General features: G+C 44.4%; 1 protein-coding gene across 5 annotated transcripts in view; it reads left to right on the top strand.

Annotated features, from left to right (window-relative positions):
• The window catches only part of mrm2 (mitochondrial rRNA methyltransferase 2), a 952,456-nt gene that overhangs the window by 14,915 nt on the left and 924,958 nt on the right, over positions 1-12,583 (top strand). For all 5 annotated transcript variants that reach the window (XM_078240222.1, XM_078240223.1, XM_078240224.1 and 2 more), the window contains one exon: positions 923-1,080. In XM_078240222.1, coding sequence (XP_078096348.1) covers positions 923-1,080 — 158 coding nt within the window. The remainder of the gene's footprint in view (positions 1-922; positions 1,081-12,583) is intronic.

Raw genomic sequence — 12,583 nt, 5'->3', positions numbered from 1 at the left:
GTTAAATCCAGGCCCCATCTGTCTCCCAAGTGGATGTGAAAGATACCATGACACTATTTTGAACAAGAGCAGGACATTTCTCCCTGATATCCTGTTAGTAATTATTCCTCAACCAACATCATTTAAACAAATGGTCTGGTGGTTATCATATTACTGTTTGTGGGATCTTGCAATGTAGATTGGTTGCTGTGTTATCTACATTTCAAAGTGACCACACTTCAAAAAGACCTAATTGTTGGTAAAGCACTTTTCTGAGGTTGTGAAAGATGTTATGGAAATACAGGTTTCTCTTTCTAGTTTGAAATGGTAGAAATTGTTTGTGTAATGAGTGCTTAGAATATTTTACGATATTAAAGGTGTTTTATAAATGCAAGTTACTTTGCTCCATCCTGTCTGTGATAACCCCCATGAGTTCCATGGGGAATCGCTAATTGATCTTCCTCTGGGGCCCGTAACAAGCAGTGGCCTGCCCAGGTGGAACTCATCACAAGACACCGAGAAGGGTCTGCCGTACTTTTGTCCCAATTGTATATGTGCCACGGAGTAGTGACTTTTCCATTCCAGTGTTTGTGACGATCGACTGTTGTGATTACGGCAGCCACATCGAAGGAGAAATGATTTGACCTTGTTCTTGAAATTTGCAGGGAATGTGAGGTTGAGACTGTTAAGAAGGCAGCTTCTCTGATCTCCCACAACTCCCTTCCCATATCTATCTACATGGAGAACATTCAGAGGGTCAGTAACTCTCAAAGCTGTTCTTCTGTAGCTCTTGGCAATTGGTTTGGATAGATATCTGGGAGAAGGTCAGTTTCTTGTGCTTTTGGCTGGGATGGGGATGAAAATATCCTTTAAAATTCAGTTTTTAATTGATCTTTTTCCTATAAATGAATTTTGCTTTATTTTTTTGACCGATCCAATGCAGGAGACAGAATGGATGATCAACCAGAGAATACCACAGTCTTTACCATTTTGCGTTCCTTCGACAACTTCTTGTCCGAAAGCTCCGCTCCAATACCCTACGCTAGTGAGCCATGCTCTACGTCAAGAATGTTGCAGTTCCAATTTGAGCAGAGGATGCAGGTTAGTATACTGTCAGCCTCACAATGCCGAGACAGTCTGATAAATCCAATATTATGTTAAGTAAGAATGAGTGAAGTTAGCCTACACATTAAAACAGGTTTATTTCCAAGACAGCAAAGAAAAGTTGCAGATGTCCAAAGATGTGCGGGTTAGGTTGATAGGCCATGCTAAAAAAAAATTGCTCTTAGTGTCCTGAGATGCGTAGGTTAGAGGGATTAGTGGGTAAATATGTAGGGATATGGGGGTAGAGCCTGGATAGGATTGTGGTTGGTGCAGACTTGATGGACCGAATGGCCTCTTTCTGTACTGTAGGCTTTCTATGGTTTCTTCCAGAACTGGTTTAAAAAGCCAGGCAGCGTGCCTTAATGACTATCGTCTAGTGGCTCTGACATCCATCATTATGAAGTGCTTCGAAAGGTTAGTCGTGGCATGAATCAATTCCGGCCTCCCAGATTGCCTGGATCCACTACAGTTGTCTACCGCTGCAACACAACAGAAGCCATCTCCCTGGTCCTGCAGTCAACCCTGGAATGCCTAGATAACAAACACACCTATGCTGGACTCCTAGTTATTGACTACAGTTCAGCCTTTAACACCATTATTCCTACGAAACTCATTTCCAAACTCTGTGGCCTGGGGCTCGGCTCCTCCCTCTGCGACTGGATCCTGTACTCCCTAACCCACAGACCGCAATCAGTAAGGATAGGCAACAACACCTCCTCCACAATCAGCCTCAACACTGGTGCCCCACAAGGCTGTGTCCTCAGCCTCTTACTATACTCCTTATACACCGATAACTGTGTGGCCAAATTCCCCTCTAACTTGATTTTCAAGTTTGCTGATGATGCCACTGTGGTGGGTCGGATCTCAAACAATGACGAGACAGAGTACAGGAAAGAGATAGAGAATCTGGTGAACTGGTGCGACGACAGTAATCTCCCTCAATGTCAACAAAACGAAGGAGATAGTCATTGAGTTCAGGAAACGTAGTGGAGAACATGCCCCTGTCTGCATCAATGGTGTCCAGATCACCAGCAACTTGTCCTGATCCCTTCCTGCCGACGCTATAGTTAAGAAAGCCCACCAATACCTCTACTTTCTCAGAAGACTAAGGACATTTGGTATGTCTGCTGCGACTCTCACCAACACTTACAATGCTTTTTATGATGCATCTGTATCTGGTTGTATCACAACTTAGTATGGCTCCTGCTCTGTCCAACACCGCAAAAAACTACAAAGGGTTGTGAACGAAGCCCAGTCCATCACTCAAACCTGCCTCCCATCCATTGACACTGACACTGCATTTCCCACTGCCTCGGAAAAGCAGCCAGCATAATTAAGGGCCCCACTCACCCTAGACATATTCTCTTCCATCAGGAAAAAGATACAAAGGTCTGAGGACATGTACCAACCGACTCAAAAACAGCTTTTTCCCTGCCGCCATCAGACTTTTGAATGGACCTTTCTCTACACCCTAGCTATGACTGTAACACTACATTCTGCACTCTCTCTTTTCCTTCTCTATGAATGGTATGCTTTGTATAGCGCAAGAAACAATACTTTTCACTGTATACTAATATATGTGACTATAAATCAAAACATATTCGTGCAATGATTCCCTAATCCTTCCCAAATTGGGGACAGCTGTGCTTAATTAGCAACTGAAAGCACAAATTCAAGAATGGATTCTTTTGTTTAAAAAAAAGTGCATTTCCTTTTCAGACAAATAAAAATACTGAAGATAGAAAAATAAGTTGCTCATTTAAAAAAAAACACATCTCTAATCTTTGTCCTTCTAATACCACCAATGGTTTTTCACTACAAGCATTCCTTTTGGTGAAACTGTCTGATAACTAATGACTTGTATCAACCCACTGGAGCTTAGAGATGTCCATTTACTTAAGGTTCAGACTTGCAATATGAATTTGTAATCTTTTTTAACGTTTTTGTGTACATTTGATTGGCAATATAACACTGTATTGGGACATCTCCTTCATCATTTCCCCTGAAGTTCCAGATAAAGGGAATGCCATGACACCACCTCTACTAATGTGAGAGTCTCTGCAACAAGGGTGTTTTTTAATACTTGCCTTATTTTCTTGGCGCCCCAAGCTAAGAAAATAAGGCAAGCCACTTCCCATTTTCTCACTACTATTGAAAATCCATCAGCAAAGTTTGCGTGAGAGATGTCACTGAACACAATCAATTTTATATAAGAACCATAGAAAAGTTACAGCACAGAAGGAGGCCATTCAACTCATCTTGTCTATGCCAGCCTGAGGACATCCAAGTGCCCTTTCTGATCCCACCTCCCTGTACCTGGCCCATATCCTTAATCACCAAAAGATGGCAACTCAAGTATGCATTTTTCTATCCTTAACTTTTTTAATATTTTGTTCACCTGTAAAATATCCTGGACCTTGGGATGTTTCATTATAGTTCTCAGTTCAAAACTTGCATCAGGCCTTGTCTGATTGCCAGTTTAGTTTAATTGCTTCACAGGAGTGTAATCAGGCAAAAATTGACATGGAGATATTAGGACAAATGACCAAAAATTTGGTTAAAGAAGATCTTGAGGTGAGAGGAGGAGTGGTTTTAAGAACATAACATAAGAACTAGGAGCAGGAGTAGGCCATCTGGCCCCTCGAGCCTGCTCCGCCATTCAATAAGATCATGGCTGATCTTTTTGTGGATTCAGCTCCACTTACCTGCCCGCTCACCATAATTCCTTTACTGTTCAAAAATTTATCTATCCTTGCCTTAAAAACATTCAATGAGGTAGCCTCAACTGCTTCACTGGGCAGGGAATTCCACAGATTCACAACCCTTTGTGTGAAGAAGTTCCCCCTCAACTCAGTCTTAAATCTGCTCCCCTTATTTTGAGGCTATGCCCCCTAGTTCTAGCTTCACCCGCCAGTGGAAACAACTTCCCTGCTTCTATCTTATCTATTCCCTTCATAATCTTATATGTTTCTATAAGATCTCCCCTCATTCTTCTGAATTCCAATGAGTATAGCCCCAGTCTACTCAGTCTCTCCTCATAAGCCAACCCTCTCAACTCCGGAACCAACCTAGTGAATCTCCTTTGCACCCCCTCTGGAGCCAGTATATCCTTTCTCAAGTAAGGAGAAGTCCAGATTAAACTGCATTTATTTCAATGCAAGAGGCCTGATCGGCAAGGCAGATGAACTCAGGGCATTGATGGGTACATGGGACTGGGATATTATAGCAATTACTGAAACATGGCTAAGGGAGGGACAGGACTGGCAGCTTAATGTTCCAAGGTACAGATGCTATAGGAAAGATAGAACAGGAGGTAAGAGAGGAGGGGGAGTTGCACTTTTGATTAGGGAAAGCATCACGGCCGCACTGAGAGGGGATCTATCCAAGGGTTCGGCCATTGAGTCTATAAGGGTAGAACTGAGAAATAAGAAGGGGGAAATCACTTTGATAGGGTTGTACTATAAGCCCCCAAATAGTCAGCGGGAAATTGAGGAGCAAATATGTAAGGAGATTACAGGTAGCTGCAAGAAAAATAGGGTGGTAATAGTCGGAAATTTTAATTTTCCCAACATTGACTGGGACAGCCATAGTATTAAAGGGTTGGATGGAGAGAAATTTGTTGAGTGTATTCAGGAGGAATTTCTCATTCAGCATGTGGATGGCCCGACTAGAGAGGGGGCAAAGCTTGACCTCCTCTTGGGAAATAAGGAAGGGCAGGTGACAGAAGTGTTAGTGAGGGATCACTTTGGGACCAGTGACCATAATTCTATTGGTCTGAAGATAGCTATGGAGAATGATAGGCCTGTCCCAAAAGTTAAAATTCTAAATTGAGGCAAGGCCAATTTTGATGGTATCAGGCAGGAACTTTCAAAAGTTAATTGGGGGAGTCTGTGGGAAGGCAAAGGGACGTCTGGTAAGTGGCATGCTTTCAAAAGTGTGTCAACCAGGGTTTAGGGTAAACACATTCCTCTTGGAGTGAAGGGCAAGGCTGGCAGAAGTCGGGAACCCTGGATGACTCGGGATATTGAGGCCCTGGTCAAGAAGAAGAAAGAGGCACATGACGTGCATAGGCAGCTGGGATCAAGTGAATCTCTTGAAGAGTATAGGGGGTGTAGGAGTAGAGTTAAGAGAGAAATCAGGAGGGCAAAAAGGGGGCATGAAATTGTTTTGGCAGATAAGGCAAAGGAGAATCCAAAGACCTCCTACAAATACATAAAGGGCAAAAGAGTAACAAGGGAGAGAGTAGGGCCTCTTAAGGATCAACAAGGTCATCTATGTGCGGATCCACAAGAGATGGGTGAGATCCTAAATGAATATTTCTCATCAGTATTTACTGTTGAGAAAAGCATGGATGTTAGAGAACTTGGGGAAATAAATAGTGATGTCTTGAGGAGTGTACATATTACAGAGAAGGAGGTGCTGGAAGTCTTAAAGCGCATCAAGGTAGATAAATCCCCGGGACCTGATGAGTTGTATCCCAGGACGTTGTGGGAGACTAGGGAGGAAATTGCGGGTCCCCTAGCTGAGATATTTGAATCCTTGATAGTCACGGGTGAGGTGAAGATTGGAGAGTGGCAAAATGTTGTGCCTTCGTTTAAAAAGGGCTGCAGGGAGAAGCCTGGGAACCACAGGCCAGTGAGCCTCACATCTGTGGTGGGTAAATTATAGAACATAGAACATTACAGCGCAGTACAGGCCCTTCGGCCCTCGATGTTGCGCCGACCAGTGGTACCAATCTAAAGCCCCTCTAATCTACACTATTCCAATATCATCCATATGTTTATCCAATAACCATTTGAATGCTCTTAATGTTGACGAGTCCACTACTGCTGCAGGCAGGGCATTCCACGCCCTTACTACTCTCTGAGTAAAGAATCTACCTCTAACATCTGTCCTATATCTCTCACCCCTCAATTTAAAGCTATGTCCCCTCGTGCTAGCCATCATCATCCGAGGAAAAAGGCTCTCACTATCCACCCTATCTAATCCTCTGATCATCTTGTATGCCTCATTGTTGGCAATTGTTGGAAGGTATTTTGAGAGACAGGATTTACAGGCATTTAGAGATGCAGAGACTGATTAGGGACAGTCAACATGGCTTTGTGAGTGGAAAATCATGTCTCACAAATTTGAATGAATTTTTTGAAGGGATAACCAAGAAAGTAGATGAGGGCAGTGCAGTTGATGTTGTCTAAATGTTCTTTAGCAAGGCCTTTGACAAGGTGCCACATGGTAGGTTGTTGCATTTAAAGTTAAATCTCATGGGATCCAGGGTGAGGTATCTAAATGGATACAAAATTGGCTTCTTGATAGAAGCCAGAGGGTGGTTGTAGAGAGTTGTTTTTCAAACTGGAGGCCTGTGACCAGCGGTGTGCCTCAGGGATCAGTGCTGGGTCCACTGTTATTTGTCATTTTATATTAATGATTTGGATGAGACTATAGGGGGCATGGTTAGTAAGTTTGCAGATGACACCAAGATTTGTGGCATAGTTGACACTGAACAAAGTTATCTCCAATTGCAACGGGATCTTGATCAATTGGGCCAGTGGCAGATGGAGTTTAATGTAGACAAATGTGAGGTGATGCATTTTGGTAGATTGAACCAGGACAGGACTTACTCAGTTAATGGTAGGGCGTTGGGGAGAGTTACAGAACAAAGAGACCTTGGGGTACATGAAAGTGGAGTCACAGGTGGACAGAGTGGTGAAGAAGGCATTCTGCATGCTTGGTTTCATCGGTCAGAACATTGAATACAGGAGTTGGGACGTCTTGTTAAAGTTGTACAAGACATTGGTAAGGCCACACTTGGAATACTGTGTGCAATTCTGGTCACCCTATTATAGAAAGGATATTATTAAACTAGAAAGAGTGCAGAAAAGATTTACTAGGATGCTACCGGGACTTGATGGTTTGAGTTATACGGTGAGGCTGAATAGACTGGGACTTTTTTCTCTGGAGCATAGGAGGCTGAGGGGGTGACCTTATAAAGGTCTTTAAAATAATGAGGGGCATAGACAAGGTAGATAGTCAATATCTTTTCCCAAAGTTAGGGGAGTCAAAAACTAGAGGGCATAGGTTTAAGGTGAGAGGGGAGAGATACAAAAGTGTCCAGAGGGGCAATTTTTTCACAAAGAGGGTGGTGAGTGTCTGAAACAAGCTGCCAGAGGTGGTAGTAGAGGCGGGTACAATTTTATCTTTTAAAAAGCATTTAGATAGTTACATGGGTACGATGGGTATAGAGGGATATGAGCCAAATGCGGGCAATTGGGATTAGCCTCAGGGTTTTAAAAAAAAGGGCGGCATGGACAAGTTGGGCTGAAGGGCCTGTTTCCATGATGTAAACCTCTATGACTCAGACCAAAACTGTACGCAGTACTCCAGGTGTGGCCTCACCAGCTGCAACATAATCTCGCTGTTTTTAAACTCCATTCCTCAAGCAATAAAGGACAAAATTCCATTTGCCGCCTTAATTACCTGCTGCACCTGCAAACCAACTCCTTGAGATTCCTGCACAAGGACACCCAGGTCCCTCTGCACAGTGGCATGCTGCAATTTTTTACCATTTAAATAATAGTCCATTTTGCTGTTATTCCTACCAAAATGGATGACCTCACATTTGCCATCATTGTACTTCATCTACCAGACTCTCGCCCACTCACTTAGATTATCTATATCTCTTTGCAGACTTTCAGCGTCCTCTGCACACTTTGCTCTTTCACCTAGCTTTGTGTCATCTGCGAATTTTGACACACTACACTTGGTCCCCAATTCCAAATCATCTATGTAAATCATAAACTATTGCGGCCCCAACACTGATCCCTGAGGCATGTCACTGATCGCCAACCAGAATAACACCCATTTACCCCCACGCTTTGCTTTCTGTTAGTTAACCAATCCTCTATCCATGCTAATACATTACAAAGAACAGCACAGCACAGGAAACAGGCCCTTCAGCCCTCCAAGCCTGTGCCGCTCATTGGTCCAACTAGACCATTCGTTTGTACCCCTCCATTCCCAGACTGTTCATGTGACTATCTAGATAAGTCTTAAACAATGCCAGCGTGTCTGCCTCCACCACCCTACTTGGCAGCGCATTCCAGGCCCCCACCACTCTCTGTGTAAAATATGTCCCTCTGATATCTGAGTTATACCTCGCCCCTCTCACCTTGAGCCCATGACCCCTCGTGATCGTCACCTCCGACCTGGGTCTGGACTGCTCCCACTAGGCACTGGGAGCAGTCCAGAGATTGCTACCCTAGAGGCCTTATTTTTTAGCCTAGCATCCATCTCCCTGAATTGCTCTCGTATGACCCCCCTACTCTTTCTACCTACGTCATTTTCACCAATGTGTACAATTTACATCTGTTTGATTACCTTCCCTTTTTAATATGCTTCCTACCCTCTCGGAGATATCCAGTACCCCGGCACCAGGAGGCAGACTACTACCCTGGAGTCTCGTTCGTACCCGCAGAACCGCCTGTCCGTGCCTCTAACCATCGCATCCCCCACCACTATTTCTCTCCTAATCCCCTTCTTTCCCTTCCGGGCCTCTGAGCCTGTCTCTGTGCAGGCGATCTCGTCTTCGTGGCTTATCCCTGGAGGGTCATCCCCCTCCACAGAATCCAAAACAATATACCTATTTTGGAGGGCAACCACAGGGGATCCCTCCACTGACTGCTCACTCCCTTCCCCTCTCCCATCTGTTGCCCAGCCCTTACTATTATGGGAGACTGCCACTGGGGTACTTTCTGGTACATGACCCTTATGACTTTTACCCTTCCGAACTGTGACCCACTTGTCTTCCTTCTGAGGCCCCGGTGTGACTACCTGCTTATAACTTATATCTATTATTTTCTCATTTTCCCTGACTAAACTGAGGTCATCCAGCTGCAGCTCCAGCTCCCTTACACGGCCCCTCAGGAGTTGCAGTTCCATGCATCTGGCACAGATATGGACCTCCGGGAGGCAAGTCGTCTCCAGGAACTCCCATACCCCACACCGAATGCAGCGAACTGGCCTCTCACTCATACCTGCCATTTCCTTTATAGTTTTGGAAAAAAAAATAACAACAACCTTCCTTGCCTCCGCCTGTTTTCACCTAAGCCCTTAGAGCCAAAGCCCTTCCAGCTCTCACTCTGCTCCCTGCTTACTCCGCTGCCCGCTCAAAAGTGCGGCCTGCTTTTAAATCCCCCAAAAACCTTCCCAGGCCTCTCCTGGGCCTACTTCCGGTTTCAGAAAAAACCTCCGATTTTAAACCCAAAAACCACTGAAAAATAAATAAATCAAGTCTGGAAACAAACTCTCTTACCCTCAGCCTGCTCCTGTGGAATTACCCGTAACACTGTGCACTGTGGAATTACCCGTATTACCCGTAACACTGTGCACTGTGGAATTACCCGTATTACCCGTAACACTGTGCACCTTTATCTTAGTAAGAAGTTTAACAACAGCAGGTTAAAGTCCAACAGGTTTATTTGGTAGCAAAAGCCACTATGTCGATATGCGCGATCTTCTTGGAGATGGTAGTCATGATGTGGAGATGCCGGCGTTGGACTGGGGTAAACACAGTACTGTGTTTATCCCAGTCCAACGCTAGCATCTCCACATCATCACCTTTATCTTATGCAGCAGTCTTTGGTGCGGCACCTTGTCAAATGCCTTCTGGAAATCCAGATACACCACATCCACAGGTTCCCCATTGTCCATTGCACATGTAATCTTCTCAAAGAATTCCACCAAATTAGTCAAACATGACCTGCCCTTCATGAACCCATGCTGCGTCTTACCAATGGGACAATTTATATCCAGATGTCTCGCTATTTCTTCCTTCATAGATTCAAGCATTTTCCCTACTACAGAAGTTAAGCTAACCAACCTATAGTTACCTGCCTTTTGTCGACCTCCTTTATTAAACAGTGGAGTCACATTTGCTGTTTTCCAATCTGCGGGAACCACCCCAGAGTCCAGCGAATTTTGATAAATTACCACGAGTGCATTTGCTATTTCTCCTGCCATCTCTTTTAGTACCCTGGGATGCATTCCATCAGGACCAGGAGACTTGTCTACCTTTAGCCCCATTAACTTGCCCAACACTTCCTCTTTCGTGATAATAGTTTCTAGGTTCTCACCTGCCATAGCCTTCCTGTCATCAATTGTTTGCATGTTATTTGTGTTTTCCACTGTGAAGACCAACACAAAATACCTGTTCAATGCCTCAGCCATTTTCAGTTATTACATCCCCCTTCTCATCCTCTAAAGGACCAATGTTTACTTTCGCCACTCTTTTTCATTTTATATATTTGTAGAAACTTTTGCTATCTGTTTTTATATTCTGAGCTAGTTTACTCTCATAATCCATCTTACCTTACTTTTATAGCTTTTTTCGTGGCTTTCTGATGACCTTTAAAGATTTCCCAATCCCCTAGTTTCCCACTAATCTTTGTCACTTTGTATGCATTTTCTTTCAATTTGATACCCTCCTTCATTTCCTTAGATATCCATGGCTGATTATCTCTTTTTCTACAGTCTTTCCTTATCACTGGTATATACTTTTGCTGAGCACTGTGAAAGATAGCTTTGAAAGTCCTCCATTGTTCCTCAATTGTCCCACCATAAAGTTTTTGTTCCCAGTCTACTTTAGCCAACTCCTCCCTCATCCGTTTATAGTCTCCTTTGTTTAAGCACAAGACACTGGTATTGGATTTTACCTTCTCACGCTCCATCTGTATTTTAAATTCAACCATACTGTGATCGCTTCTTCCAAGAGGATCCCTAACTGCAAGACCATTAATTATTCCCGTATCATTACACAGGACCAGATCTAGGATAGCTTGCTCCCTTGTCGGTTCCATTACATACTGTTGAAGGAAGCTATCACGGATACATTCTATGAACTCCTCCTCAAGGCTGCCTTGACCGACCTAGTTTGACCAATTGATATGTAGATTAAAACCCCCCCATGATAATTGCTGTACCATTTTTACATGCATCAGTTATTTCTTTGTTTATTTCTCGCCCCACCATGATGTCATTATTTGGTGGCCTATAGACTATGCCTATCAGTGACTTTTTCCCCTTACTATTTCTAATTTCCACTCAAATGGATTCAACCTTTTTTTCCATAGAACCTATATCATCTCTCACTACCGCCTTGATATCATCCTTAAATATCAGAGCTACACCACCTCCCTTACCTTTCTGTCGGTCCCTCTGAACAGTTTGATACCCCTGGATATTCAACTCCCAGTCATGACCATCCTGCAACCATGTCTCTGGAATGGCCACCAAATCATACTCGTTCGCAATGATTTGTGCTGTCAACTCATTAACCTTGTTTCGAATGCTACGAGCATTCAGATAAAGTGCCCTTATGCTAGTTTTTGTACCTTTTTGAATTCTAGCACTTCCATTAATAACATCTCCTGAGTTCTCCTTCCTTTTAACTTTTTTTCTGATTTTTTGATGTAGTTGGAACCTTCTCCGCATATTTTGTCCTTGCTCCCTCCTTCTCATAGGTTCCCATCCCCCTGGCATATTAGTTTAAACCCTCCCCAACCGCTCTGGCAAACACTTCCCCGAGGACGTCAGTCTCAGTCGTGCCCAGCTATAACCCGTCCAATTTGTTCAGGTCCCACCTCCCCCAGAACCGGTCCCAATGCCCCAGGAATCTGAAATCCTCCCCCTGACACCATCTCTTCAGCCACGTATTTATCCGCTATATCCTCTCATTTCTACTCTGACTAGCACGTGGCACCAGTAGTAATCCTGAGATCACTACCTTTGAGGTCCGATTTCTTAACTTTCTTCCTAACTCCCTGTATTCTGCTTTTAGGACCTCATCCCTTTTTTCACCTATGTCGCTTGTACCAACGTGCACTACAACCACTGGCTGTTTGCCCTCTCCCTTCAGAATGTCCTGCAGCCGCTCCGAGACATCCTTGACCCAAGCACCAGGGAGGCAACATACCATCCTGGAGTCTTGTTTGCGACCACAGAAATGCCTGTCTGTTCCCCTTACAATTGAATCCCCTATAACTATTGCACTGGCACACTTTTTACCCTGCCCCTCTGCAGCCGAACCAACCGTGGTGCAACGGGTTTGGCTGCTGCTGCTCTCCCTAGAGGGGTCATTCCCCTCAACAGTATCCAAAGCGGTATATCTGTTTTGCAGGGGAATGGTCACAGGAGATTCCTGCACTACCTGCCTATCTCTCTCGTCCTGTCTGGTGGTCACCCATTCTCTTCCTGCTTGTGGAATCTGAGCCTGCGGTGTGACCAACTCTCTATACGTGCTATCCACGATACTCTGACTCGCGGATGCTCCATAATGTCTCCAGGCCCCGCTCCAGCTCTGAAACTCGAGCTTCCAGGAGCTGTAGATGGAGACACTTCCCGCACACATGCTGACCCAGAGGACTGGAACTGTCCCCAGCCTGCCACATGGAGCAAGAGGAGCAAACTACGGCTTGGAGCTCTCTTGTCATGTCTTACCCCTTTAAAT

Source organism: Mustelus asterias, chromosome 23 (genome assembly GCF_964213995.1).
Source record: "Mustelus asterias chromosome 23, sMusAst1.hap1.1, whole genome shotgun sequence".
Classification (NCBI taxonomy): Eukaryota; Metazoa; Chordata; class Chondrichthyes; order Carcharhiniformes; family Triakidae; genus Mustelus; species Mustelus asterias.
This window is presented reverse-complemented; position numbering and strand designations above follow the sequence as displayed.